We start from the raw sequence: 27,194 nt of genomic DNA on the forward strand, positions 1-27,194 counted from the left end.
CCAACGTGGTGGAGGAGGTCGATGTGGAGGTGTCGGATGGTGCTTTCTCTTCTTATGTGGAGGCTGATCAAGGGCCTGTGGCACCACAGGTGTCGGTGCTAGGGGGCAACCTCTGCTGGATCTCCGTCACCAGGGTGTGGAGAGTCAGGATGTCCATGGATATATCGCTTGGCTGCAAAGGAAACAATGGATCGCTAGACCATACTCTGCCATCGTGTTCGTCCTCCTGGACGGTATGGACAGACTCTTGGTCGTTGTCCATGGATGAGATGTCCATCAACTGAACGTCAACCTTGGAGGGCTGTTTTGGGGGCCTCCTTGCCCCCCCCTTTTTTCCTCACCGAGGGTTTTGAACCGGGTACTGGCCCGGTGCCTTTCGACCCCCCACCCCATGGGTGTTTGCAGCCTTTGCTGCTGCCTCGGAGGCCGTGTTGCACCTTGGAGGCAGGGATACCCTTTAGGCCATAGAAGCCATCCTCGTTGGATCAGAACCTACCGCCGCTGTGGTCGTCGCAGATGTCGAAGTGGTCGACAAGGACTTTGGCTGTGCCTGTTGAGTCTGCTTGGGCTGCACGGCCTTCTTCTCTTCTTCCGGCCTCGGTTATTCTGATTTCTCCCATAACTTGGCTGAGGTGGAGGACTTCCTCTTTGAAGAGGAGCTTGATAGCAGGCTGGCTACGGAGGCGGACGGCGATAGTGATCGCGGCCTATCCGACTTGGGATCCCACATCAGCGGCGAACCTGGTGGAATCGGGCTTGCGATTCTTGGCCTTATCTTAAACCCCCACTGATGGGACAACCTCAAAAGGTTTTTGACCTCTTCCCAGAGGGAGACCGCTCTTCGGACCGGCCAGTCTTGGGCGAGGCATGACCCTGCTCAGAGCATGGGGCAGAGGCCTTGGTCGAATTGAGCCATGCAGCCAGCCTGCTATGCCGGTCTTTTGTCTTCTTCGAGAAGCCCAGCCATATCTCGCACTCCACCTCCTTGTGGTCATGGTGCAGGCAGTAAAGACATTGTAGATGTTTATCCTCCACGTAGATGTTCCGTAGCCCGCATTTGGTTCCGTGGCCTGCATTTGGTGCAGGGCCTCAAAAGGGTCCTTCCCTCCTTTTTCTCCTCCGCCATGTCAGAGGGTGGGAAGAAGGCCCAAGACAGCTTCCAGAAACTTCCACGAATATTCACCTTTGGGGGGCACAAAACCTCACTGACAATGGGTGCCCCGTTGTCAGTCAATGAGAAAAGCGCGTACAGGCTCTGGAAGCAACACAAATCTAACTTTTCCGTAAAAAAAAACCTACAAATATCTTGGAGAGCAACTCAAGGACTCCCAACACTGAAGCGTGAAGTCAAAATCTGAAGTTAACTGCCAGAGGCGGAACTTAGGGAGAGGACTGTCATTGGATGGGGACAGTAGGACCCAGACGACAGTGATTGGTTTAAACAAGTTTTAACGTGAAACTTTTTTCTTTTACCGAGGATTCCCAGCCGGACGACGGGGAATATTCTTGAGCATGTGAATCCATGCCAGGCCCCCTTGCTGGAGAAGTTAACTGCGCTTAAGAATGTTTTCCTTGCTAGGGGCGCAAAGGCTAGGTTGGTCAGACTGGTAAAGCTGAAGGTCACATGGAAGGACAAAGGAATATATTTTCTGGAACTTTGAACAGGCTGAAGATTTATTAAAGTTGTTACCCGAGACAACTGTTATAGTGGAAGATGAAAGTTCAGAAGTCCTTTGAGCAGGGGATCGTGTTTTGGATTGATGCCAGTTAGAATGGGCGTTGCATGGTTTTCTTGGTCTTTGTGGGCAGGAGGGCCGCCTCTGAGGTATGGAAATATGGAGTTTGCAATTTTGTGGGACCTATGGTTTAGTAGCAATAAACTGCCCACTTATGCTCGTTTCTTCCAAGGGAGATCATTTGTTTTTGTGCCTGGGCCAGGGGGGTGGGGGGGACACCCATTGCCGCGATCTATGTTCGCTGTTCATAATGCTCTTTATGCAACTATACCCCCCCACGTTACAGTGAACATCCAGGAAAACCCCAGAAGAAAGAACATTTATTTTTTTTAAGTGTGATATTTGCGTGTTCATGAAGGAGTTCCTTTGTGTGGAGAGCGTTGCTCTTGTTCTGTAATGTAATAAAATCACAATAAAAAGATTTAGACAAAACAAATGATGATGTTCCTTGCCCCTTCAGAGCAAGAAGACTGCCACTTGCAGCTAATTACTACTTTTCTGGAGGAACTACTGGAGACCTGGATCCAGATACAAGGGTGTGAAGCCTGCCAGAGGCTGTGGCGGGACCTGACTAAGTGAATGTTGAGAAGCCAAGTCCTGTGGAGACCATATCAAGTGATTGCGAGGCCCAGGGTAGTAGAGACCTGAACCTATGAATGCCGAAAACCTGAGGGCTAGTAGGAAGTACTAAAGGTCTAGGAGTGAAATCTTCTGACATACCAGGCACCATATACAAAATCAACAGGGCAGCAAGGAGCACAAACTATGAGACCAGTACAAGCTGGATGATAAAGAGGCAAAGGTGAAACCAGATGAGAAGGGTGAGAAGTCAGAGACATGCGAGAGAGCTGAATGGATATATTGAAAGCAGTAAGACCAAAAGAGGGTCCACAATGAGTAAACCCTAGAAGAGCCTTCTACACAAGAAACATTTCTTTCATGTTTGAGATTATGCTCTTGTTGGCCAAGAACTGTGTTTTACCTTTGGGATTAGCCTGCAGGCTAAAACTCATTAAGTATAGGTTTGGAACTTGGTTGGTCACATCTTTGACCATTACTTTGTAGTCTAGTGGGTCAAGGACTTGGAAGACTAGGTTACTACTAAAGTGTTGGACACCCGAGAAATAGCCTACGTTGTGTTGACCCATCCCTCACACTTTCCTTTTCATTTTTGATTCCCCTAGTTTGTCCATGTGTTTTGTTGAAACCTTTCCTTGACAAGAGACAATAACACCACTTGTCTAAACTATGATAATCTTGCATCATGTACGCCATTGCTCAGCTTTTCCTACACTATGCTATGTGAGAAAGAGGAGTGCTCTGAATGAATGAATGAATCACAAACAAAGCTTCTGAACAGGATAGAAGGCCTGAGAATCCGCCGAGTTATATTTGCGATTTACTAAAGGGGCCCAGCCTAAACAGAAGATCCAGCAACGTCAGAATGATGGGGAAGTTGCCTCTTCCAAAGAGCCTGCAAGTAGCCAATAGTCTCAATATTTGTATACGTGAATGCCCTTCATCCAGAGGCGAGTGCCCACAGTGGTCATGAGCTTGAACAAACTTGTGGCTGCATAGAAGCCAAGGTAAAGGCTTTGAACTGGTAGTGTGACCTACCAGGGACGAATGAACTTCCTTGGGCAGGGCCAAATAAGGACGTGAAGAGCAGCATCCTACAGGAAGGAGTTCAAGGGAGAAAGGTCTACCACCATTTTCAGACCCGTCTGGTTCTTATTTGTAAAAGTGAATAACCTGTAGTAAACACCCTGCCATCTCTCTGCCCTGGAACAGGCTCCAGGGGAGGGTCCTAGCACCTATGTGCTAAAAAGGAAAGGAAGGTTGAACAAAGGGAAGGGCTATTCTGCACCCCTTTGAGGATAATGATAGAACCCAATGAAATTGATGCCCAGCCTGCTACGAAAACCCAAATCCTGCCGCAGACTACAGACATATGGAGCAGAGCAGAATAATCCTTTTAACTTCTCGCCAACGAGGCAGTGGGCTGGTGAAAGAAGCCCTTGGTGATCACCCTCTGCTTCTTGCAATGGACACTGGGTGAGCAGTCACATTAGCTCAGTCTCTGTTTACAGGAGTTTGGAGTGTTTTAGTATGGGTTAATGGGGGCGAAGTGCAAACCTCACGGCATCTGGTTAAGTCTGTCTTGCAGGTAGAAGGTAGTTTCCAAGACTATCAGTTTTTGATTTCTTGTAAGTTTACTAATGCACACGTCACCTTGCATTCTAGTGTAGTTAGGATACTTTGTATCCTAGCATTTATTTTATATAATAGCCTTTCAGTCACTGTTACAATGTGCCTAAAAGAAGCTGGTTGAAGCAGTGGTATTTTTGCCATTTTTGCAACATTTTACCCGCACACTTTTGCATTTACTGTGATTGGCGGTTAAACATGGTGAGCACCCCAAGATGGCAGTGCCACTGGGTTTCTGGTCGTTTTTTTGGCCATATTGTTCATTGGCCTTCTTAGGTCAAGAAATGCCATATATAGCATGCCCTTTCCCAGAGGAAGCTATGGCTTTTGCAGGCTATGGGCAGGTTTGTGTGTGACCAGAGAAGGGGCTGGAACTGTCTAGTCCCAAGCCACAGATCTAGTGTCTGAAAGTCTGTGGCTTGGCAGATGTTCTGGCCAGTGTCTATCAATGGTTGGATAGTCTCTGCCTGTTTGAATGTTGCAGATCCTTAACATTGGTGGGCCTGGGTATGCTCCCAACCCAAATATTCGATAAAAGGGGGGCTCCTGCAGTAACTCGACAGATGGTTGGCACAGAGTCCTCCAACAAGAAGAGCAGCAACATGGCAGCCTGAAGACGACCTCTGTAGCTGACCATTCCCAACTCCGGTGATGCCCTGTTCCTCTGCCTGGTCTCAAGAAGACCCTAGTTGGTGCTTCGACCCCTGGACTGGCAGGAACAACCAATCTCGACCCCTGCTCAAGGATACATGCCTTCTGAAACTTTGAAGTGTCCCTGGACCAACTGGTGGACTAACCAACACACTCCTAGGCTAACTCGCTGCAGCTTTCGCTGTTCCAACCTTGGAACTTGGAGGATCTTCAACTTATACTGTAAGTCGCCTTCTCCTGCATTACCAGCCTTCTTGCATCAACTGAAGCAGTGCAGGACCTGCTTCTTAGATCATCCACTGAATGTCGCCTGTCGCTGCCCGATTGTGTCGACTCCCGTTGAAACACATCTCCATCGATCCCTGGAGGTGTCTCCTGAGGTATATTTCTTCCTGGGTCTTACTGGAAGCTGCTTGGAACAGATTCCAAAGCAGTGTGGCCCACCCAAACTAAGTCGCTGCATCCAAAAGTGACCTCTACACCTGCAACCCCCGAGCATTCCCAAACAGATTGCACAACACCAGCAGTGGCCTCTGAAAAATTTGAGTCAGGGAGGTAAGTTGACATACCAGTTTCTGCCCCCACCCCCAGTCCTTCATGTGGTTTCAGAACTGCCAGGCAAGGGGTGTTTGGATGGTCTATGCTTCCAGTGGGATCTTTGAGAAAGGGTTTAATGTAGGCGGGTCTGAAGCTTCACAGGCAGTTTCTGTTTCCAGTGAGTGGTTCATTAGCTTATGGGAGTATTGTGCAGGTGTGTCTTCTGGAGATTTTCTTGTAGATGTTTACTGTGCAGGGGTCGATTGGGGAGCCGGCTTTATTGCTTTCCTTCACCATTTTAGTAAAATCTTCTGTGAAGATCGCTGCAAAGCAGTTCAGCATTGTGGTTGCTTTTGGGGATGGGTTTGGTGATATAGTTGCTTATGTTGTTGGGCATAATGCTAATGAGTTTCTGGATGTTCAGGACTCTTTCTAAGCTGTGTGCACAGTCGTCACAGGGATTTTGTGAGGGAGTGGAGATGTTATTCCATGATGTTGGGTTTCTTATCTTGTTAAGGATGTTGAACATCTTTCTTTGTATTGCTTGCTTTTGAGATTCGTTAGACATAGGGTGCTTTCTTTGCTTTTATGTTTAATTTATAGAGCTGTAACATTTTCGTACAGTATTTTGCCATGCTGGTTATGTTTTCTCCATGCTTGTTCTATTTTCCAGTTTATTTTCTACAAAGCTCAGTTTTTTCGGACTAGGACTTCTGTGATCCATTTTTGGAGTGTGTCTATTATTTCATCTGGTGTGATAGCGTCACATTTTCTTCCGAGTTCCTTGTGGTTAAGTTGGTTAATGTGAACTGATGATACATCAGTGGGTGCAGTGAGCCTTAGTTCACCAGTTGCATCAATCCCTGTGGAGCTCTGGCTTGCAAACTGTGGGTTAATATAGCAGTGGAAATGTCAGTGAGCCTATATAACAGTGTGGAAAAACTACTGAATGTTATCTATCCCCGACAGTGAATGAAAGCAATAGACTGTGATAAGAGTTGGTCTTTCCTTTATTTGTAGCTCTATTAAACAGTCTCGGTGAGTCGCAATTCGAGGCCTGCTGGCGTTCTGTGTACGTTGTAATAAGAGTAGAGTGGAATTTGCATGCAGCTTTTGGCCCAAGCTATCCAAATGTTTCTCTTTTCCTGTGGGAATGGAAGTCAAAGCTGACAAAGGATGAGCTTGTTTAAGATTTTGAGAATGAAGTAGTCGCCATCACATAGGTGGCGGGCAGAGTCATAGGACAAAGAGATTGTGTCAGAAGGAAACCACTTAAGCTCCAGTTCTTTGTTGGTTGGAGCTGTAGAAAGAGGTTTCTGCCCAACTCTAGATGTCTCAACCAAGGATCCCCAGGAGACGACAGAGGAGCCTGTGGTGCATTTTTAACTGGGTCAAAAGGGGCCTGGATCTCTATGGGGTGTGGGTGGGCTCAGGTTCCAATGAAGGACTATTACGAGTAGGAGGATTAGGTGGCACTCCCCTGCTTCCTCCCACAGAGCTTGAAGGATATATTTTGGAACAAAGATAGCAGAAGAGGAGTACCCTAGAAAGAAGTAGGTGCAGCACACACATTATCACATTAGGAGCACTTGGTGTAAATCCTTATGGTTGCCACCCCTCCTGCCCCCCCCCCCCCGATTAGTTTGGGGTTGCTGGTACTCTTCGTGTTTTTCATGCAGCCAAGACACCAGTTACAAAACAACTCTATTTCGATTGAGTTCAAGACTTCTTGAGCAGCCAAGTAGACCATGTGGTACAGGAAGGCATTCAATTTTTATTGCCGCCTTATTTAAAAAAGAACTTTAAGGTAAAAATGTTTTCATTAATTTTGCATGAAAACTTAGGTGTGATTGCTCTTCCCCCCCACCCCAAACAATAAAACCACAATTTGGAAGATTGACTTTTTAATCCCTAGATATTATTTAATTCCCAACTTCAAAAATCACAGAACAAACCACCACTCAAGACCCTACACCTACGTAGGTTTAATCCAATTGCACGTCTGAACGTGGCAACAGAAAAGCGCCACAATATGAATGGAATTACCTCAATGATCTTTAAATGTTAAGCAGAATGGGTTCAAGCATTCAACCCATTCCGTTCTATAGGAGCCAGAAGGCACGCCAGAAATTCTTCCAGCAACTCAACCTATCTTGAGGCATAGCAGGATTCGGAAGTAGTAACAAGTGAACTGTGCTTTGGAAGAGGAGCACCCAGATTTTAAATGAAAGATTACAAAGGATTGCTTGCCATCTTTGTGGCTTAAAATGTCATTTTATAATGATGCCATGATATAAGGTGCCATCAAGGAACTGAGGTCAGTATACTTTTATAACTCAAGCAGACATTAAATAATGAATCATTATGTAATCTTCAATGATCCGATTGTACAGGATGCGGGATTAGGTTAACAACTTAGTTTACTAGATGGCTTCTATGCAACAGCATCTTCAACACTTGGCTTCTCCTAACGACTACTTTGTACAATGTTCAGATTAGAGTGTACATTTAATTTGTACTCCCACCTCAGCCCCTGCCCTCAGCCCCCCTTGCTATAAAGCTTGCGCTTACTCACCGAAACTGAATGCGCTGTGGTGCATTGATGGGGGGATTCCAATAAGCCTCGATTTGGGTCTTTCTCGATTTACTTGTATGACTGACAGCTGAATCCTGAAACAAAGACAAAGGTCAACTACAAGCACAGCACGGCAAGATAGCAATTAGAGGTTGCATGCACTCCACCACAACTCAGTTGGATTGGCAAAGAAGAAGAAAATTGTAAGCGCTTTTGAATGACATGGGCAAACGCACTCACATTGTCAAAGTAACAGAAATGCAAAGCTAATGGAAGTTGAACATAATTAAATTATTGCGCAGGAGATCTTTTAAGCAATGAGAAACTAGGAATTAAGTGATCCAACAATTTTGCATTCAAAAGTGTTAGGTAGAAATTGCATCTGGAGTGTAATTCTCCCCACTTAGTGTGCCCCCCAGCACTTTTTGCCACACCTCTGCATTTTATCTAACTCTCCCGAGGGAGTTAGAACCTTTTTCCTCACTCACTATTTTTTTTCTGTTACTCTGGAGACCCTTTTTGCCTTTCCTTGATGGTCTGCGTTCCTCCATCTTTTTGAGGCATCTCTCTTTTATTATATCAGCACACAGCACTTTCTGTGCAGTGTTGCTGCAGTTCATTGAGCTTACCTCTTTGGTTTTCTTTTATTTTCCTGTGCTAACTTAATGTTACCAGGCTAGGTGGGGATACTTGTTATCCTACCTATGCCTTTCCTTTGTGAGATCACAATACCCCACCTTATGTGGAGTGCTGAGGGGACAACTTGTATCCCTTTTCTCACTTCTCCTGTAACTTTCTAGTTACAGTGGCAAGTCTGAGTGGCTGGTGGCAGTGGATATTTTCTACAGACTGTTGTGATTTTTGCATGCTGCGGTAAAGGCCACACGGGTCACCATTGACCTAAAATGAAGCCTGTCTTCTTTTGTCGCCATCTCACAACGGTTTGCCTTTTCTTGAGCCTTCCTCTGCTAACCTGGATGGGGGATGTCTTGCTCACTCGTTTGTCATAGATAGGTTCCCGTGCCCGGAGGCGCATAGGAGGCCACCTAAACTCCTCCGGTCTTTGTTCGGTCCACTTCTAACTAGGTGCCTGGCTGTCCCCTTGGTACAGACACCACACAAAGTTTGAATGCTGAATGCATGCTTATTGGCTGGGTTCCTGCATAAAAGGCAAGGGTCTTGATGCTGAAGCCAGAGGCAACCACTGGAAGAAACAGAAAAAGAAGGCAGGACGACTGCAACCACCTCCAGCAACGACCAAGCCGATTTAGTGACCGCTGCAGCTCCAGCCCTTCCTTCTGTGCCACAGGAAGATCCAAAATGGAGGACTTTCTCCCTTGGACTGTTGAACCCAACCATTCTCAAGACCAGCTACAGTTTGAGCGATCCCACCAAGTGCTGCGATCTTCCAGGCCTGCAAAACACAAATACCCTGCAACGCAGTGCATCATCTCGTCGAGCGTGGTGCTGGCTGCAAACTTGTCGGCATCTGTCTGGACCTACAGAGACTCCATCCCGATTGTAGAAGTCCCCTCAGAAGAGTTGAGGACAGAAAGAAGGAAGAAAGTCTGCCTAACGTGTAGTAAAAGTCTGCCAGGTGACAACCGTTGCAGCTACAAAGCCCGTGTCAAGCCTCCACATCCAAGTGCTGCGAAGATAATCTGCTGGGCATTCCTGTGACTAAGTCTGACCGTCTGCTCCCGATCCAGCTGCCAAGGCCAGCTACCCGAAACAGAGCTGCTGTTTTACCTTAGGGTCCCGCTGGTGTAATCGCTCTTCATCATAGAAGGTACTGTCTAACTCCTGGGTACATACCTAGGTAGCTTTGTTGCTGTTCGCTCGTTCTGAGCTTTCCGAGTCACATTCAGGTGGACGACCAAACTGTGTTCTCCAGGGCCTGAGGAAACTTGTCCCCAGGGCTGAAATCCTTCAGGTGGCCTATCTAGACCCCTTGAACTCTGAATCAAAATGTGTTACCTACTTGTTACTTAAAATCATTTTCTGAACTTTGACAGTATCTAACCACCCCCAAACCCCATAGGGATAGAGGGATAGAGGGATATATGCAATGAACATTTTGTTAAGGGGACGTTATGGTTAAGTTGCACTAATAAAAACCAATGAAATTCAATGAAAGAAACGTTAAGAGACGTTATCGTTACAAGTAAAACCGAAAAACGCCAGAAAATTGCCAGTTATGGCAAGCTAAGCAACCATAACTGGCGCCACCACTGTGCACTGCTAAGACTAACACCCAGGACATCAAAGATGACATCACAAATGTCATTGATGGCATCATTGATGACATCACTTGTCAAATACATTCTGATGAAGTCCCTACAAGGAGTTGTGTTTATATTGTTGGTAACAAGATGTCAAGGGTGATCGGAGACCCATTGTGAACTACCTCATCTATTAAACAATGTACTCATCTAAAATCATTGTATTGGAGTGTTGTTGTTATAAGCCGCCCAACCAGTGCTCTTCCTATGGGTTTAGCAACTTAACCATAACTACATGGCCACTACCACAGGCCATGTAATATATGAAACCTTGTGTACCTGAAGTATATTTTGAATTGAACATTGCCTAGTGTATATAATAAATAAGCATATTTTCATACTATAGCGTGCCAGTGTTTCCTTGACAGCAATTGTGCTCAAAAGATCTTTGGGCTCAACTACATCTCTTCTCCCTCATAGGCTACGCCTGGCTACTCAGCAATGGATGGTTCAGGCCAAATCTAAGAATTTGAGCCCTGGATATCTAAGAGGGAGTCTTCACTAGTCCTACCATAGATGGACTTTTACTAAAGTCCCTAAAAAAAGTACTATTTAAAATAATTGCACATACATAGTGCAGGCTTAGAGAACCCAACATAATGGGTAGAAATGATCAGTAACAGCACAAAAAATGAATAAACAGATTTCTTAATGCATTGATCTGTGGTAGTATTGTTAGAACTTACATAAATATTAATTTGTGGCTTACACGATCCTTTAAATTTACAACTATTAAATATTCATGATGTGTTTGAAAACATTGTATTAAATGACATCTGCATACCACAGATCGGTTATTGGGGTTAAAATGTAGTGCTGGTGACTTGTCCATGAGCGAGTGGTTGGGGCATGCCCTTTATGAGTTACGTTAAGGGTCACGCGCAAGTGTCCAGCATGCTGCATTCAGATCATGTGTGGAAGGAGTGCCTGTATAGCGGCAGAGGTTTTCAGCACATATCAAGAGCAGGCATATTATATCCACATAAAGCATCTTGGTCAGGGGTGCTTGGGTTTGAGATTGAAATATGCTCAACATTGCTGTAGAAGGGATTACGTTCCTGTGAGCAACTCCCTGTTTATACCATGGCCTACATGAGATGCTCCACAATACCAGAGACTGTTACGAAGAAACACTTGATAGACATCACATAGGAAAAGAACATGTCCCTTTAAATCAACATATTCAGTCCACTGGGACGAGAACAATAACATGTACTTGACAAGACCAAGAGAGGAACGCTTACACCGGCAAGGGAAGACCCCGAGTCGTGCAACACCAGCAGAAGATGGAGCGAGCGTAAGCAAGGAAGGTGCGAATTTCAAATTCGCCTGACACTGAAGAGCAGCAGGATGCCAGAGCTGCAGTGAGTCCTCAGCGAAAGAAGCCAAGAACACAGGAAGCCAGAAGAAGGTGGTGGCAAGACCACAAAGTACCCATGGTGGACAACTTGCCCACAAACCATCGCCGATATAACCGCAGGTATCTCACAACAGGCTGTCCGATCAGCCCATGAAATATTGAGACACCGAAAGGAGAAAAGGAAAGCAAAGCGAGAGGCTCCCAAGGACATTCCCATTCACACACGAAGGCAACAGGGAGAACAGGAATAATGGGAGGCCCAGAGGGAATCATTATGCTGCGCAAGCCACTCGTCTTTGTGGAAATAATGAGACAGAGTTAAATCTGAAACTGATTAACCTAAAGTGTTATGATGAGAAAGTATTACTCAGGAGTTGAACAGAGAGAAGAACAGTGGATAACCATACCCTTGGAAAAGTTGAAAGAAACGCGACATTTGGTGCAAGAAGCACATAATAGCGAAGAGAGATGCGACTAATCCTTTGATGACGTCACTTCTCCGCGAGGGGGTGGGGGAGAGACCCTTTCCATGAGGCCAGGGAGGTGAGGCCACTAACCGATAGTCCCCCTGAGGATGGTACTCAGCAGGAGGATCTCATGGGGAGGGATTCCCCCTCTGGGATATATGGAGGACAACATGGGCAGACACAGCATTTTCCCTATTCACCTACCTCTTTCACACCTCCTTCCTTATCTCCCTCTACTCCTACCAACTTCCCTATGTACTTATGCCAGATCAATAGTACCCGTAGTACTGGGATGAGGAAGAGTAAGGTCGACTTCACTGAACTGTCATCTCGACATACTGGGACGAGGAAGAGGCATGTAGCCCAGAAATACCCTCAAGACAACCTTAATGTACAGTCTAGTTCCTTATGAGAAGGAACTTAAAAACGGAAGATGGACTAACCATGGGGTCAGCCCCTCCCTGGAGGCACTGCGAGCGAAGTTCAAATACCGCAGATGGCAAAGCTGATCCTGCAGCTGCTGACCGGGACGTGGCTGGAGAAGTAACGGCATCCCTACCTGCTTGAGGAGACCGAGGAACCAAGTGGCATTAGAGGCTGAGGCTCCCGGCGTGGAACAACACTGCGGGAAACGGTCCAGCAGATACACGCAGCCCGGCTCCCAGGAAGTGCTCGGGAATTGCATATGGCAGTGTGCAGAAAACACAAACCAACTCAGAAGAACCTTCGGAAGAAGCAGAGATGCCAGTGGTCTAGGTGAGCGAATGGGAGCCCATAAGGAGCATACAGGGGCAGTCCCGAAACTTCAAGGGGCAAGAAAAACCCATGTTAAGGGGTCTGGGACATGGCAACGAAAAGCCAATATAAAGGGGTCTGGGACCCTAGAATGAAAATAAAATGTAAAGGGTACAAAACCAAAAAAGGGGTCGGGGACCCAAAAACGAGAAAGCATATTGAAAAAGGGTCTGGGATGCAAGGCAGAACCTGGCAGGGGAGTACACCTGGACACCTCGACTGCCTGTCGAGGCAGTGAAGAGGCTCAGATAAAGGGCAAGAGAGCATAAGAAAAGGGTCTGGAAACCAAGGTAATACCTGGCAGGGGAGTATACCAGGTCTCCCAACTGAGCCAGTGGAGAGGCCAAACAAGTCTGAGAAAGTCCAGAGGACGGGAGACATTCCTCCTACTTTGTGAGGCTGTGACAACAAGCCTCAGAAAGGCCAGGGGAAGGAGATATTCCTCCTACTTTGTGAGGCTGTGAAAACAAGCCTGAGAAAGGCCATGGGGAATGAGGCACTCCCCCTACTCTGTTCAATTGCCAAGTGAAGCCTGAACAAACCCAGGTGAAGGGAAGTCATTTCCCCCTCTTTATTTTGAACTGTGCCTGACCGGCAGAAGGGAGTCTCATTCTTCTGGACCAAGAGGACAGTAAACCACTTCAGTTTGTTTTCAAGTGTAAGGTATAGGAGAAGAATGTTGACACTGAACAGAGGACATTCAGACATTTTACTTAGTGTTTTAGTTGAGGCATGGAAACCCCTCTTAGAGTTAGGGAAAGATTGGGTTTTCTCTATTTAAGAACAAAAGTCTTTGCCCAAATGTATGCAACCTTTGTTTCAGCCTCCTCCTTCCACACCCCTACAGAGAACATTGTGAGCCAAACTTCAAAAGGAGGTAGTCAATTAAATCAAACAGGACTCAAGAGGACCCTCCAGCCACTCCAGAACCCTGTACACAGCAAGCACAGTGTGCCCTGCTAGGCTCTACAGCAGGCTTCTTGGATAGGAAGTGCGAAGTGGTTTCTGAACCTACAACCAAAGACAAGGCAGCTGCCTGCAACACAGTTTTGGGCCACTGCCTTAAAGGACGCCACAAGTCCATTGAAGAATCTGGGAGAAGTGCATCAGCCGCCATCTACCACCATCCAACTTAAAGAACCTTTTCGTGCAAGTCGAGTTCCTAAATCCGCAACCGACTGCAATGCTGACCGTTGTCAAGCCGCAGTCACTTAAAGACATCCGAGACATCTCAACCAGTGCTTCAGAACCTCTGATCAGCACAGGCGATTATTGACCCTGATCCGCTGTGTAGGCCAGCCTGCAGCCGTAGTCTAGCTTCGCTCACTGAACCGTCTTGCCGCCTAATACACACAGCGGACTCCCATCTCGACTGTCGCAGAAGCCTGCAAAGCAACCTGAAGCCGACTTGACCATGTCGAGTACCAAAGATATCTACAGCCAAAAGGTACATTGTGCTTCTGTCCCCCTGGTCCTACCCAGAAAGCCCCTAGAGACATTTTAAGACCCTTTTCCCCCTTTCTGCTTAACCCACGAAACCTTAAACTGCTGTGATTATTGACCAAACCGACTAGCCTCTCGTCACTATCAAGAGTGCATCCCTCTTCCTTCTTCGAAACTGTCTGTCCTCTGCATTCCTTTACACGGTAGGCTGTATTTCGTAGTGTTAGACTGTTGTGATTAATGGAAGTAGGTATTTATAATACAACCTTGACTGGACACTCCTTTTATCACTGGGTAATAAATTGTATTTTTGCTATGTTGCAACTAACCAACGATCCACAACCTTTCAGAGATAAACCTGCCATTTAATTTCGTCCACATTACCAAAATAGGACAAGGAGGTTTATAATTTGCTAGTTATTCCAATCTGTTCGGGTCCTATCTGGTGTATCAGAGTTGAGGGGCTGAATGATGGTTTAGAAACTGATATTCACACCTCTATCACTGGTACCCCGGAAGTTGATTCGTTACACCCTTGTCTGTGCTTCGACCAGTGTGTTGGTGGGAACAACCAGTCTCAGCCCCTGTTCAAGGATCTGTGCGTGCCTGCTGAGCCTGCATAACTGTCCCTGGACCACCCAGACCAGATCTCTCCTGGGCCAACAGTCACTGTTCTGAATTTGGAGGAACTTCAACTTGTGCTACAACTGCTCTTGCATATTCATCCTTGAAACCGTGCAGGGCCTACTCCTTTGTTGGCCCATCAACGATCATCTGTCGCCTCCCAAATCATGGTGACTCCCGTTGCCACCAGTCTTTTATCCCTGGAGGGCTCCTAAGGTCGCCTGCTCAGCAGAAGTCTATTTCTTCTCAAGGGTGTTCAGCTGGACAGTGCCTGGAACTGTAAATCATGCACCCAAACCAGACCTCTGCACCCAGGATCATTGGGGCTCTTTTGACTGAAAAAAAGCACAGAAGGATGTGTTCCCAACAGAAACCAGAACCTTTGAAGTAGTCGCTGGGGAAATTGGAGTAAGGGGGAGCTTAACACACCTGTTTGCCCCTCCATCCGCAGGGTGACATGGTGTTCCCATCTTTTTACTGACTTAGATCGGTGGTGGTCTAAGGCAATAATCCCCTCCAGGGACCCAACTAATGGGAGAGTTACTTACCAGAACTTTCCTTACGGTTTTGGAACTTTGAATCGCAACCACAGTCATTAACATAATAATCCTGAAAAGTATATGTTTTGCAACTGATGAATTTAGGGTGTTCGGGAGAATTCTCAGAAATGTGCTAATTCCCTTCACCTTGGAGACCCCCGGCAACTTTGCTGGATTTTGAGGACTTGATATTTTTTCCTGGAAAGAGTGTGAGCCTTTTTTCACAATCTTTCATGTATTTTGATGTGTGTTTTACATTTGTGTTCTCGGATTATGGAGTTTTTAGATAACTCCACAGGCATCCTCTTTTCATGTGTGTTACACAGCACCCTCAGTGCAGTGACACAGTGATGTCTTTTAGACTTCCCAAAGGTTTCAATACCTTCTCTGGGATAAACTACTGTTTCCCAGAGAATGTAAAATGAAATTGACTTTACTAGACTTTTCCAAATTCAACAACCCAGCACACACCATCTTACAATGGAGTGATGAAGGGTTACAAAGCATCCTCTGTGTCTAAACACTCATGTAGCAGTCAAATGCTACTCTTTCCTATTGAAACTACCATGATTTTTCCCAACCGCAAACACCGGTAGCTACAAATCACAAGAGCCATGTGTTTCAAGATGGCGCCTTAAGCCCCTTTGTTTAAACGGGTCCCGGTATTCTTTTTTCGCCATTTCTTTTTGGAAAGGTCCTTCTAGTGTTTGTCTCTGCGCGCCAAACCAGGTTTGGTCCCTTTGTGTGCCTTTGGCAGGCTTCAGTACTGAAGTCAGCCCTTGGCGTCTGAGTGTCTAGGGTGGGCGGGAAGTGAGGGAGGTGCCCAAATCGCCCTGTGCTTAGTCTCCTAGGAGACCCAAATGCACTCTGGCGTGATTGGCTGGCTGACTGTCCGGCAAGGACAGCCACCCTGCTGGGTGAGTGACAGCTTGGCTGGATTGAAAGGGAGAAACTGTTTAAAAGGCGAGTCTTGTGGACTGGAAGGCAGAGTCGACCACTGGAACAAAAGAACCTAAGACAAGCTGGAAGAGGATGGCTGCTGCAACCACTGGACCGTTGGTTTGCCCGGTGAAGCCCTGCTGCAGGTCCGTATTGCCAAACTCCATTCGACAGAGAACCTCCTTCAAGGATGGCTGTTTCCTTTGAGTTGGTGGGACCAATCAACTCATAAAACACCTGGATACCATTCTCAAGGCTGGTTGGGTTTAACCAGGGAGAGGGACACCAGTTTGTGTTCTTGAATCTACAGCTACTGGAACTGAAGTGACTATTTTGTTTGCTTTCTTCAACGATCCCATGCAGTGCAGGAGTTCCCCGACGTCCTCTTTCTTGTCCCCACGACTGAAGCTCAGGAACAGCGAGATCTGCAGGAACTGCCAGGAACCATGACTTCAGCAACATTTTTTTTCTTCATACAAAGGAACTTTGCCAACCCGATTCAGAGAACGCCACTCTCGTGGAGAAAGTTTGTGAAACTTTCCCAACTTGCAAGCCTAATCAGCTGGTGACCCCACAAATGATTCTGTTTAGCCTAAACTAGTTCTGAGAACTTTTGCAGAGACTTTACAGTTTGATACCAGAACTGTTCTTTCTTATCCAGAACACTAGCCCATTGACTTTGGCCTGGCCTATTGACATGACTTCAACTATTCTGGTGAACTGAAACTATTTATACTGCCTACAAAGTGTATATAATCTATTCTACTTACTTTTGTCCTTTTTGCTCACTGCTAAGTAACTGAACTGCCATTTGGCTCCTTTTTCAGGGGAGCTCAAACTGTCTCAAAAACTTAGAAATTTGCATTGAAGTGTATTGGTCTATAATATTAGGTTGTCTTCTTCTAGTGAAATGTTTTATAAATGATTGTGTAAATAAATGAATGAGCGTTTTACCAAGAAACCTTGAGTATAAGTGTCTACTTGAACCACTGATTGAAACTCCTCTGTGTAACTACATGTACTGCTCACATTCACTCTTGAGGTAAGCCTGGCTGCTCAACTCGCTACCAACAAACTGTGTGGTACAGCCTTATACTAAAGTTTGGTCTTGCTTACACCTGTAATCCTAATTGTGTATGGTGGTCACAGAGGGTACTGCATGCAATTCTGCCTAACATAGGGCACTAGGCCCCCAATCCATCTCAGGGCTGGACTTATTAAGTAGTATGGAACTATTCCAGTATTCCTCTCATCTGTTTGCACAGTGCTTTTTCAATCTGATTACTTACCTGTATTGCACTGGTTTTGAATCAAATGCTGTCTATTGTCTCACAAGAGTGAATGTATAGATGTATTTTATTATAATTGTGCAACAATACTTACAAGTAATTAAACCATTAGGTATGTTAAAGACCGATAAATCATTGTATATTCATTTACTTACTGTGAAGGCATCATAAAGAAGGACAGAACAGATTTCCAATTTAAAGCAATTTTATTAACTTAAATGTCAGGATGGAAAGACCAACTTGCCCTATGCTAATCTAAATAAAACTAAAAAATGTTTAAGTGAAAAGAGTACAATTTAGGAATCTTCCTGTTCCCAAAACCTACGCTTGCCCTCACAACTAATCTATACAATGTTTAGGGATGTCAGCAACCAAAAGAAACAGTGTCCAACAAAGTTCATAGCTTCTTCCAGCTTGCAGCTTCCCATCTGCTCACTTCCCCAAGTATAAAAAAGTTCCACAAAGAAAAAGACAAAGTTCCCTTTCTTAGATTTAGAATGTAATAGTCGTATTCAGGTCTCAGGGTTTCCTTTCCCCAATTCAGTACTCTGATTCCCTTCCCCAAGTTCCAAATCACATAGTTCAAACAATCTTGAAATGAAATGCCTCTGGTTGGTTCCATTGTCCAAATTCCAATATATACAGTTCAAAAAGAAACAAAATATCCTTGCCGACAGTTCAATTGAGGTTATTTTCAAATATTTGTTAAGATAACATGTAGCTTTCATACCAGTTCAAAATGTCACTGTTCAGATAATTTGTAGTTTTCAAACAGGTTGAAAATAAACAGGATTCAGTATCTTGTGTGTATGCTCTTTAAAGTCACATTAGATTACAGCATACTGTGGAATGTGTAGAGTTATACGACTTTTAGCACTTCCACAGATAATGGTTTGCTTGTAATGTTCATTAAACATAATGGCGTGCTTGAATTTAAAGTTCCTCCCCTTTCTGTGTTGCAATGGCTTCAATTCGGTTTGGTAGCAAGGTTTTAATTCAGTTTGGTATGCAATAGTTAGCCCCCGATTTATGGTCCATTGTCACTTCATCCGTATTGTAATATTTGTTTGTTTCTCTGTAATTGCTTAGTTTAATGTCGGAAGACCTTCGAAAATGTGTTTCTCATCACAAGCGATCACTCCACTACAAAGTATTACCCTCTGTTTGATGATTGACAATGAAAGGGATCGGAGACTTTAGACAACGTGCTATTCTGAAGCAAGCACACAGCATTCAGAAAATGAAGAGTTCATACACATGCACACCAGGTTTCTCAATCACTAGAACTCAATGGTCGCTTTAAGAGATTGTGCTGCATCGCGGATCACACAGCCTTCTGTCTTTAGTGTCTGGGCTCCAGTTCCGGCCACTCAGGCATTCCTGTGATGGTCTTCCACCACAGGGGAACAAACACTCAAGCAGAAAGGGAAGGGACAGCCTTCCAGCACGGCTCCCTTCACCTTCTTCCTTCTGCTCCAGGGAGTTCCAACACCCACGCCACGTTATAGGTTGCTACGCTGAATGCACCGGCCTCCTGGTCCTTCTATCGCTTCCCTTTTGCCATTGGGTTGGGCTCAATTTATACACTTGCGGCCCTTTAACAGGTTGCAGGTGTCGATGACCAATCATCCTTGCCTGACCACAATTAAAAGGGACATGCCTGACCTTCACTGCTCTTGAAGGCAGCTTCCGCATCCCAGTACTAGAATGGTAAAAGAGCATAGTCTTTATTGCTCTTAGTTGCCTCTTCTTCGTCCCAGTACGGTCAAGTATCAATTGTGGAGAAATGAGGGGAACAGACTTACAATAGCCCATAAAGATTGGGGAAGGGTTGGGTTGGTTGTCACTAGGGAAAGGGGGATACCATGTCTCGCCGAAGGGCATCCCACTCCCAATCCTCAAGGACCTTCCACCCAGGTGATTCTCCCTCGCTTCTCTGCCTCCAGGGTCGGCATCCAATAGCGATGGCCTTTCCCTGGAGATTGCAGAGTATCCAAGGGGTCTAGGAGTGAGAATACCTTCAGGTTTCTCACATTACTGGTCTAACTGGAATTAATGATGTGCACTGTGGGGGTCTCATTGTATACCTAGACACTCTCGCACTGTGTAAGCCTTGCTGTTCTGCTACCTACCTTGATTGGGTTTGACTCTACTTCAGCGTCTTTCTTGTTCACCATAACAATTGAGCTCTTATTTGAACTAGCAGGTTTCCTTCCCTATCCTGGATAGGGAAGAGTGCTTATGAGGAGTCAGGGTGTTGGAGGTCTAGTGATAAGCAGGTAAGTAGGTTGATCGAAAGAAAAGATTGAATAGGGATGGCTAGTAGCTACTTCAGTAGCAGCATGAGTGGGCATTACAATGTTCTTCTAGGCCCAGGAGTTAAGGGAAATGTTTTAGGGCTTGGTGGAAATAGAGGTCATGATCAGGAAAGAGATATCATGATGGCCGCGCTACAATAGAGGGAAGAGGAGCGAGTGGTGATGCAGAGCAGTGGTCCATACAAATTGATGCAATTGAGTGTTTTCCATGCTAGTGATTGGATCTCTTGCACTTCAGGAGATTATATTCTCAGTCCCAGGCCATCAAAACGTTCAAGGAAGGTAGTCCTTGTATAGTATAGCTTTCTTTCCTTTTGTTTGGGCGATTGTTCATGGGTATTTTGAGCCAGGGGTCAATGTGTGGATAAGCCAGCTATAAATGTACCCAGGGAAAAACAAAGGAAGTGGAATGATTGAGTCTTAAATTAAAGTTTGTTAAATATACCACTTTCTGCAAAAGAGAATTCATGGAAGGAAAGCGTTCAAATCTTTTTGCAATTTGCAATTAGTCCTCGCCTTTTTCATTATAGGTCAGAGGAACCTTCCATTATTTTAAAGGTCTCTCACATTAATGTTCACTAAGCCATTCATGATTCAGAAAAGTCTTTATTCCAGCTGTACCTGTGCATCATGGCATGTCAGAAGTTGGGACTCTTCAGCATCAATTAGCGTGAATGATCCAACGGCAGCACCATCCAAGTTTTCTACATCACGCGCTTGCAAGAAAAATCCTTCAAAACGGGTCCCAGATAAAGTCACTACATAAAACAAAAGAAATAGTAAGGAAGTGGTATAGGAAACAAAACAAACATCAATCAGATGGGACTAAAATGTCTTGCCAAATCCAAAAGCCACATTCTCTTAAAACAATTTAAACTTGTGAAAAGGACAGTCTATGCTTCAATATTATTCAAATATATCAATCACACCATGTACTGAAGCAGTGCAAAGTACGGAATAAGGATACATTAGAAGTGTTATGTTCTACTAAATATCATATTTATTCAAATAACTTCATATTTAGTAGAATAGCTTCTTCACAAGGACAGGGAATTGTCCCAGTCAGTTCATGATTCCCCACCCTTTCACAGATTTTCTGGAGGAAAATGCAAGGTTCTTAGGATGTGCTGGCAACATTTGTATTGTATTCGTCAATCATGTAGAGCCCTTTCCCCATTTGTATGTCCTTAATATGCTTTGTGGTTGGAACGCCCTCGGCACCATGGTCCATGTGTGGGAGATTCTAAGAGTTGATTTATAAGATGCGTGTGTGCATTTTGCCAGGTTAAGAATTAGGTGGGCTGGCTAAGCTTGAGTAAGCATACCACAGGGCAGTCACGTGGGTGGGTGCTGTTGGTGGTTTAGGATAGAGTGCTAGAGCCAGAGGATCGCTGTGTGCCCAGCTAGACCAGGGTTTTTCACAGGGATTCGCTATGTACTAATGGCAGAGGTGTTGTGGTACGTCAGGGGTTTCAGTGTCGACGCCTATGCATGCTGCTAGACCAGAATTGCATAGCCATAGCTGCATTCTAAAGTGCATGGATGGGTGGCAGTGCCTGCGGCATATGTCCACAGATGTGGTGCAAGGTATGCATACATTAAACTCAGAGGGAGTTCATCTTCAATGTTGTTTTTCTAGGTCTAACGTTGAGAAGGTTTAAATTACTTATCTTTAACTCTTGTTCTCCAGCATGGGTCTGGCATGGATTCACATGCTCATGAATATTACACAAAGGCGGGTCCTTTCTTTGTGTCGATTCTCTGACACGGGAAGTGCTGAGCACACTTCCGGGATCGCATCGAGCCCGAGCTTGAATGGCCACAGCGCGGCCTGTATGCGGTTCAGCCCTGCAATCCTGATTGAATGGTTGCGGCTTAACTGGGGGCCCTCCCAGCTCGGTAATGGTGTAGTGAGGACGTTGTATTGCTCCCCCTCAGATCGGCCCAACTGGTCCTCGGACCCTCGTGTTCGCCGCTAGAGGGACCTCCCCCTATTACCTGCTTAAGCCCCTTGCTGCAGATGTGCAGGCTTGGAGGCTTTTTCCCGCGCATCTTCGCCATTTCTGGGGTACTGAAATACCTCATGGGGGACCACTCTATCCCTTCAAAACTCCATTCCCCTTGGGGTCCTGACGAAGGCAGCAGAATTGATGCCCTGCCGAAACGTCCTGTACATCGCTCCTCGCTACCGAGCTCTGTGATATGGCCCAACAACGCCATAATGTACGTAGACCTGGGATGTGTGTGTTTTGGTCAGGCGTAATTTAATTCGCCATGTCCAATTAGTTTTAGCATTTGTAATTGGGTGACACTGCCACACGGAGCATATCTGTGACTTGTTAGCCAGATAGGGCCAGGAAGTTAGAATGTGCGCCCGCCCTGCTCTGGTATACATAATCCTCGCTGTGTCACATGCGCTTTTATGATTATATCATGAAATTGGTAATTAATGCATTTTACACATTTTCCACATTGATATATGCCTGTATGTGGTGTTTTTTATGATTGGTGTACGTAGGACCCATGGCCTACGAAATAAAACTATGATTTTTTTATATTAAATGAAAAATTTGGTACACTGTGTATTTCTCATTCTGTGAGGTGATGTATACAACTCACGGAACGGGACCCAGTTTAAATTGAGACTGGGTCATCAAATTTGTTCCTGAATGGTTCATCTGGGGGACTCCCCTTTGTGTGTTGATCATGAATATTACACAGTCAGTCTGGGAATCCTTGGTAAAAGAAAAAACGAATTCACTTTCAAACTGTGTTTCTTGTCAAAACCAATCACTGTCCTTTGGGTCATACTGCCCCCACCATTGACTGTCCTCTCCCCAAGCCCCGCCCCTGGCGGCCATCTACTGATTTGGTGAGCATGTACAGTGGCAGTATGAACCATGAAGAGCTTCAGAGGGAGGGATTGGCATGTGAATCCATGCCAGACCCACGCTGGAGAACAATAGTTACAGGTAACTTAAACCTTCTCCAGAATGGGGTCCGGCATGGATTCACATGCTCATGAATAACTATTACACAACAGTACATATACACAACCATGGGAGGTGGCGAGGCTCAACAGAAGCAATAAAACACTCACCCCTGGAACAGACTCGCCTCAAACTAACAGGTTGCGTAGCACCTCCTGGTCGACCAGGGACTCCTCACTAATCCCTATCGATGCAGTAGAACCTCATGAAGGTGTGTGTGGACCACCACATAGCAGCCCTGCAGATGTCGACCAGAGGCACACCTGAGAGAACCGCTGTAGAGCTGTAATGGCTCTGGTGGAGTGGGTTCTCGACCAGCCCGGCAACGGCCTGATAGCCAGACGATGACAGTGCATGATGCAGCCGGAGATCCACCTGGACATCGAAGCCTTGGACAAGGCCCTTCCGTGATTCACAGGTCCAACATTGACAAACAGCTTAGAAGCCTTACAAAAGCTTTGTGTGTGCCACAAAACTAATTCTACGCCGGCAACAACGGATTCAAGAGGAAGACTAGCAATACCAAAGGCTCAAAGAGGCGGAACTTCAGCATAAAGGAGGGGTGCATATGCAGTACCACCCTTGAATCATGGAAGGACAAGTATGGCTGCTTCCAAGATAGGTGCTTGATCTCCCCGACCCGCCTGGCCGAGGTGATCGCCAAGAGGAAAGCCACCTTCCATGATAGAAACTTGAGCGAGGCCTAATTCATCAGCACAAAGGGCACCCCCCCACCCCATGAGCTTAGTGTACCATTGTATTATATGTGGAATGTTAAGTGTGATCTGAAATGTGGAATACATAGGGAAAATGGTAGAACATGCTCACTTTCTTATTCTAAGATCTGTTTTCCTTTGCTCTGTTGCCCTTCCTGGCTCAGCAGTTGTTCCTCTCTAGCGCTGTGATGCCTTCAGGCGACCGTGCGCACTACAAATAGCAATAATATAACATCAGTTGAGAGGCAGCTATTAAATTATCCGGTGGGGTCTTTGTTTAAATAAAGGCGCGAGTACCAGGAATAACAGCATCGAATAAAACGCAAGCAGTGATGATCCTTAACAGCTCAGCAGTCTCTGAACATTAAAGGAAAGCACCCAAAGACATGCCACAATGTGTCTCCATTTTGGTTGCTACGGTGCGTAGATCCAGTTTCACATTTTACACACATTGTACATTGGTACAGTTCATTCCGCTGTTTCAAGCCTCTTAAATAAAATGTATTTAAAACAAAAAAAAAAAGGAAAAAGCAGTAAGAGAGAAAGAGTGAAAAATAACAGAAAGAAAAGTCCCTTTTCTTGAGTGGGCAGCACTGTTCTGCAGACAACACATTTGCAAAGTGTGTTTGCAACTGCAACATTTGAGTGTGTTGATAAATAAAACCGCATCTCCTTCAAGGGTTTGAACACATTCTAGCAGAATGGCCATACAAGGTCTACCTCCTCCCAACTACTTTTTGGGTGTCCAAGGAGAACCAGTCATACCATGGAAGAGATGGAAGAAACGTTTTGACCACTATGTTCTTACAGCTCACGGTCTTAATGTTTCTACTGAAAGGAAAATTCTTTTGATGCATTGTCTTGGGAACTATGGTCAAGAACAGTTTGAGAATTTGCCTCCATTATCACAAGAGGAGACTACATGACTCCCAGATTATGAGAAATGGGTTAAAATGCTTGACAAGCATTATTTTGGAAAGGTATCACTTTTGCAAAAGGAAACAGAATCTGTAGAACAATATATTACAGCTCTGAGGGGATTGGCAGCCTATGTGAATTTGTTACTACCCTAAATGAGAGACTACGAGACCAATTCATGCTAGAATGTAACAATGAGAAAGTAACGGAAGCTCTATGATCCAAAAGTAATCCCTCGATTGCCGAAGTGATAAGTGTAGCAAAATAAGTAGAACATACACACAAGTGTGTGAATGAACTGGAGAAAATAAATTATTCTGAAGTAAAAAGAAGACAGGATGTGATGGATACATCAGAAGTACAGCCAAGGAGGATGGACAAGAAGAAACAAACTGGGAAGAGACTATTCTGGCTCAAAAAGAACATTCAACATAAACAAGGAAACCAAAGAAGACAATGACAGAAAGAGATGCTTCCACTGTGACAGTCTGCTCCATCTCGCAATTAGTGATAAATGTCCTGCTATTAAGGCTTCATGTAAAAGATGCAAAAGGAAAGGACATTTCAAATCTTGTTACAAGACCAACCGAAAATATTGATCTTGTAGATAAGTTAACCGACGACATGGATGAGTGCACATGTCTCGTTCATAGCGATGTGGATAACACTGCCATGGTTGGTGATGATGATGCTGATATTTAAAAACCAATGTATACTATTGGGCTTGAAGGGATAAATATTGGTATGGTAATTGACTCTGACGCAAAGTACACATAGCTTCCAAAATTCTTGTTTGACAACAAATGTCCAAGTATTATTATACTGTTGACATCATACCGGTGGCGTATGGTCAGCAGGCGGGAAGAGAATTTAGTTAGAAAAACAAGTTACTTACCAACTGGTAACGTTCTTTCGACAGGATGTTCCTACAACTTATTCCTCTTATTACTCACCAGTCGCGAACAGGTCCACCTGTGGGGTTCCCCAAAGGGCGAAGATCTGTTGAAGGACTTCCTGAGATTGTGCCCACTCGTGGGAGACTGTGCTCTCCCTGCTCAGAGCGTCCGCCGCCACGTTCTCCTCTCCGGCCAGATGAACCGCCGCTGGGGCGATCCTATCTTGAATTGCGCAGAACCAGAGCTGCATTGCCTCCCTGCACAGAGGTAGTGACCCCTACACCTCCTCTCTTGTTGAGGTAATGCATGGCCACCCCAGCACAGACAGCAGGAAAGCCTTCAGTGCTAGCCTGATTGCTCTCAGCTCCAAAAGATTGAGGTGTAGTTTGAACTCTGATGGAGACCAAGGACCGCTGATGGTCAGATCGTTGGCATGGGCTCCCCACCCTGTGAGGGAAGCGTCCGTCACTACCGTTACCTCTGGCCACGGTTGCCAAAAAGGCTCTCCTTTCATGAGTTTGTCCTCGCTGGCCCACCACAGAAGATCCTGTGAGCCCTTGACTGGAACATGAAGGAGATCCGACATCCGGCCAGAGAACTGGGACCATTGAGTCTGGAGAGCCCACTGAAGGGATCGCATTCTCAGTCGGGCCTCCGGCACCAGAAAAATGCAGGAAGCCATTAGGACGAGCAACTTTAAGAATTTGAAAGCCGGAAGATTCTGGGCTTGTTGAAATTTGGTTACCATCTGGAGAATATGTCCAACACAGCCCCGATGTACTCGAGCTGTTGGGAAGGTTTCATATGCGACTTCTTGAAATGGAGGGAGAAGCCCAACTTGTGAAGAAAGTGGCAGATGATGCTGATATGATCCAAAGCTTGTTCGAGAGAACACGCCCTGCTCAGCCTATCGTCCAGGTAGGGGTAGACATGAATCCCCACCTGACCGGAGATGCGCTACCACCACCATGAGCTTGGTGAAGACTCTTGGGTAGAGGTCAACCTGAATGGCAGGACTCGGAACTGAAAGTGCGAACCTCGGGTATTTCCGGAGATGGATCAGCACACTAGTATAAGCATCCTGCAGGTCCAATGACACCAACCAATCCTGGCGTTTCTCCAGCAGGGTCAAAATCTCCTGCACAAGGATCGGATCCAGAACCCTCAAAGAGTGCTTCCCTGGTGGAGTGTCGTGAGGCCGTCACAGAAAAGGAAGGCAGTAGCCGTGGGCAATTGTTTCCAGATCCCACACATCCAAAGTAATGGCTCATCATTCTTCTAGATGCTGAGACAGCCTGCCCCCTACCGGTGAACAATGAGTCAAGGCCTCAGAGCGGTTTTGAAGCGGCTGAGGCAGAGCCTGATGGCAAAGAGGCCGCTGCTTGAGGAGCTTTGGCACCTCTACCTCGTCCATTACAAGGAAACTTAAGTTGGCCCCTTTGACTGGCCATCCCCCTGACCCTTCCGAATGAGAAGTAGTAGCGAAAGGAACCACATCTCCAATGCTATCCTCTAGGACAAAAAGGCTGAGGTTGTCAAACAGCTGCGCCCAAAGATTAGGCAGCTGCTTTGGAGGTCTGCAACCTCAAGGCTCTCGTCAGCCTTGCAGCCAAACAGATGAGATCCGTCAAAGGGCATGGTGAGAAGAAGAGCCTGCACATCAGGTCCAAATCCGGACTTCCGCAACCACACAAGCCTGCGCATCACAGTGCTTGTAGCCATGGACCTGCTGACACCATCCAGTGTCCAATCCAGACTGAAGGGATTCACAGATGGCATCCTTGCCATCCTTCACAATAGCTAGAAGGTCATCCCTTTCTTCCCCTTCGGGAATATGCTCAGGCTAAAGAGATGCAATTCCACAGTGTGTGCTAAAACTTTGCTAAGGCCCAGGTGGAGTTGGCCGATTTC

General features: G+C 45.7%; 1 protein-coding gene across 4 annotated transcripts in view; it reads right to left on the reverse strand.

Moving 5' to 3' along the window:
• FRRS1 (ferric chelate reductase 1) overlaps positions 1–27,194 on the reverse strand; it is a 730,440-nt gene that overhangs the window by 571,214 nt on the left and 132,032 nt on the right. For all 4 annotated transcript variants that reach the window (XM_069641539.1, XM_069641540.1, XM_069641538.1 and 1 more), the window contains exons 3-4: positions 20,385–20,521; positions 7,708–7,802 (exon numbers count right to left, since the gene is read on the reverse strand). In XM_069641539.1, coding sequence (XP_069497640.1) covers positions 7,708–7,802; positions 20,385–20,521 — 232 coding nt within the window. The remainder of the gene's footprint in view (positions 1–7,707; positions 7,803–20,384; positions 20,522–27,194) is intronic.

This window comes from Ambystoma mexicanum, chromosome 1q (genome assembly GCF_040938575.1).
Source record: "Ambystoma mexicanum isolate Mex_15411 chromosome 1q, UKY_AmexF1_1, whole genome shotgun sequence".
Taxonomy (NCBI): domain Eukaryota; kingdom Metazoa; phylum Chordata; class Amphibia; order Caudata; family Ambystomatidae; genus Ambystoma; species Ambystoma mexicanum.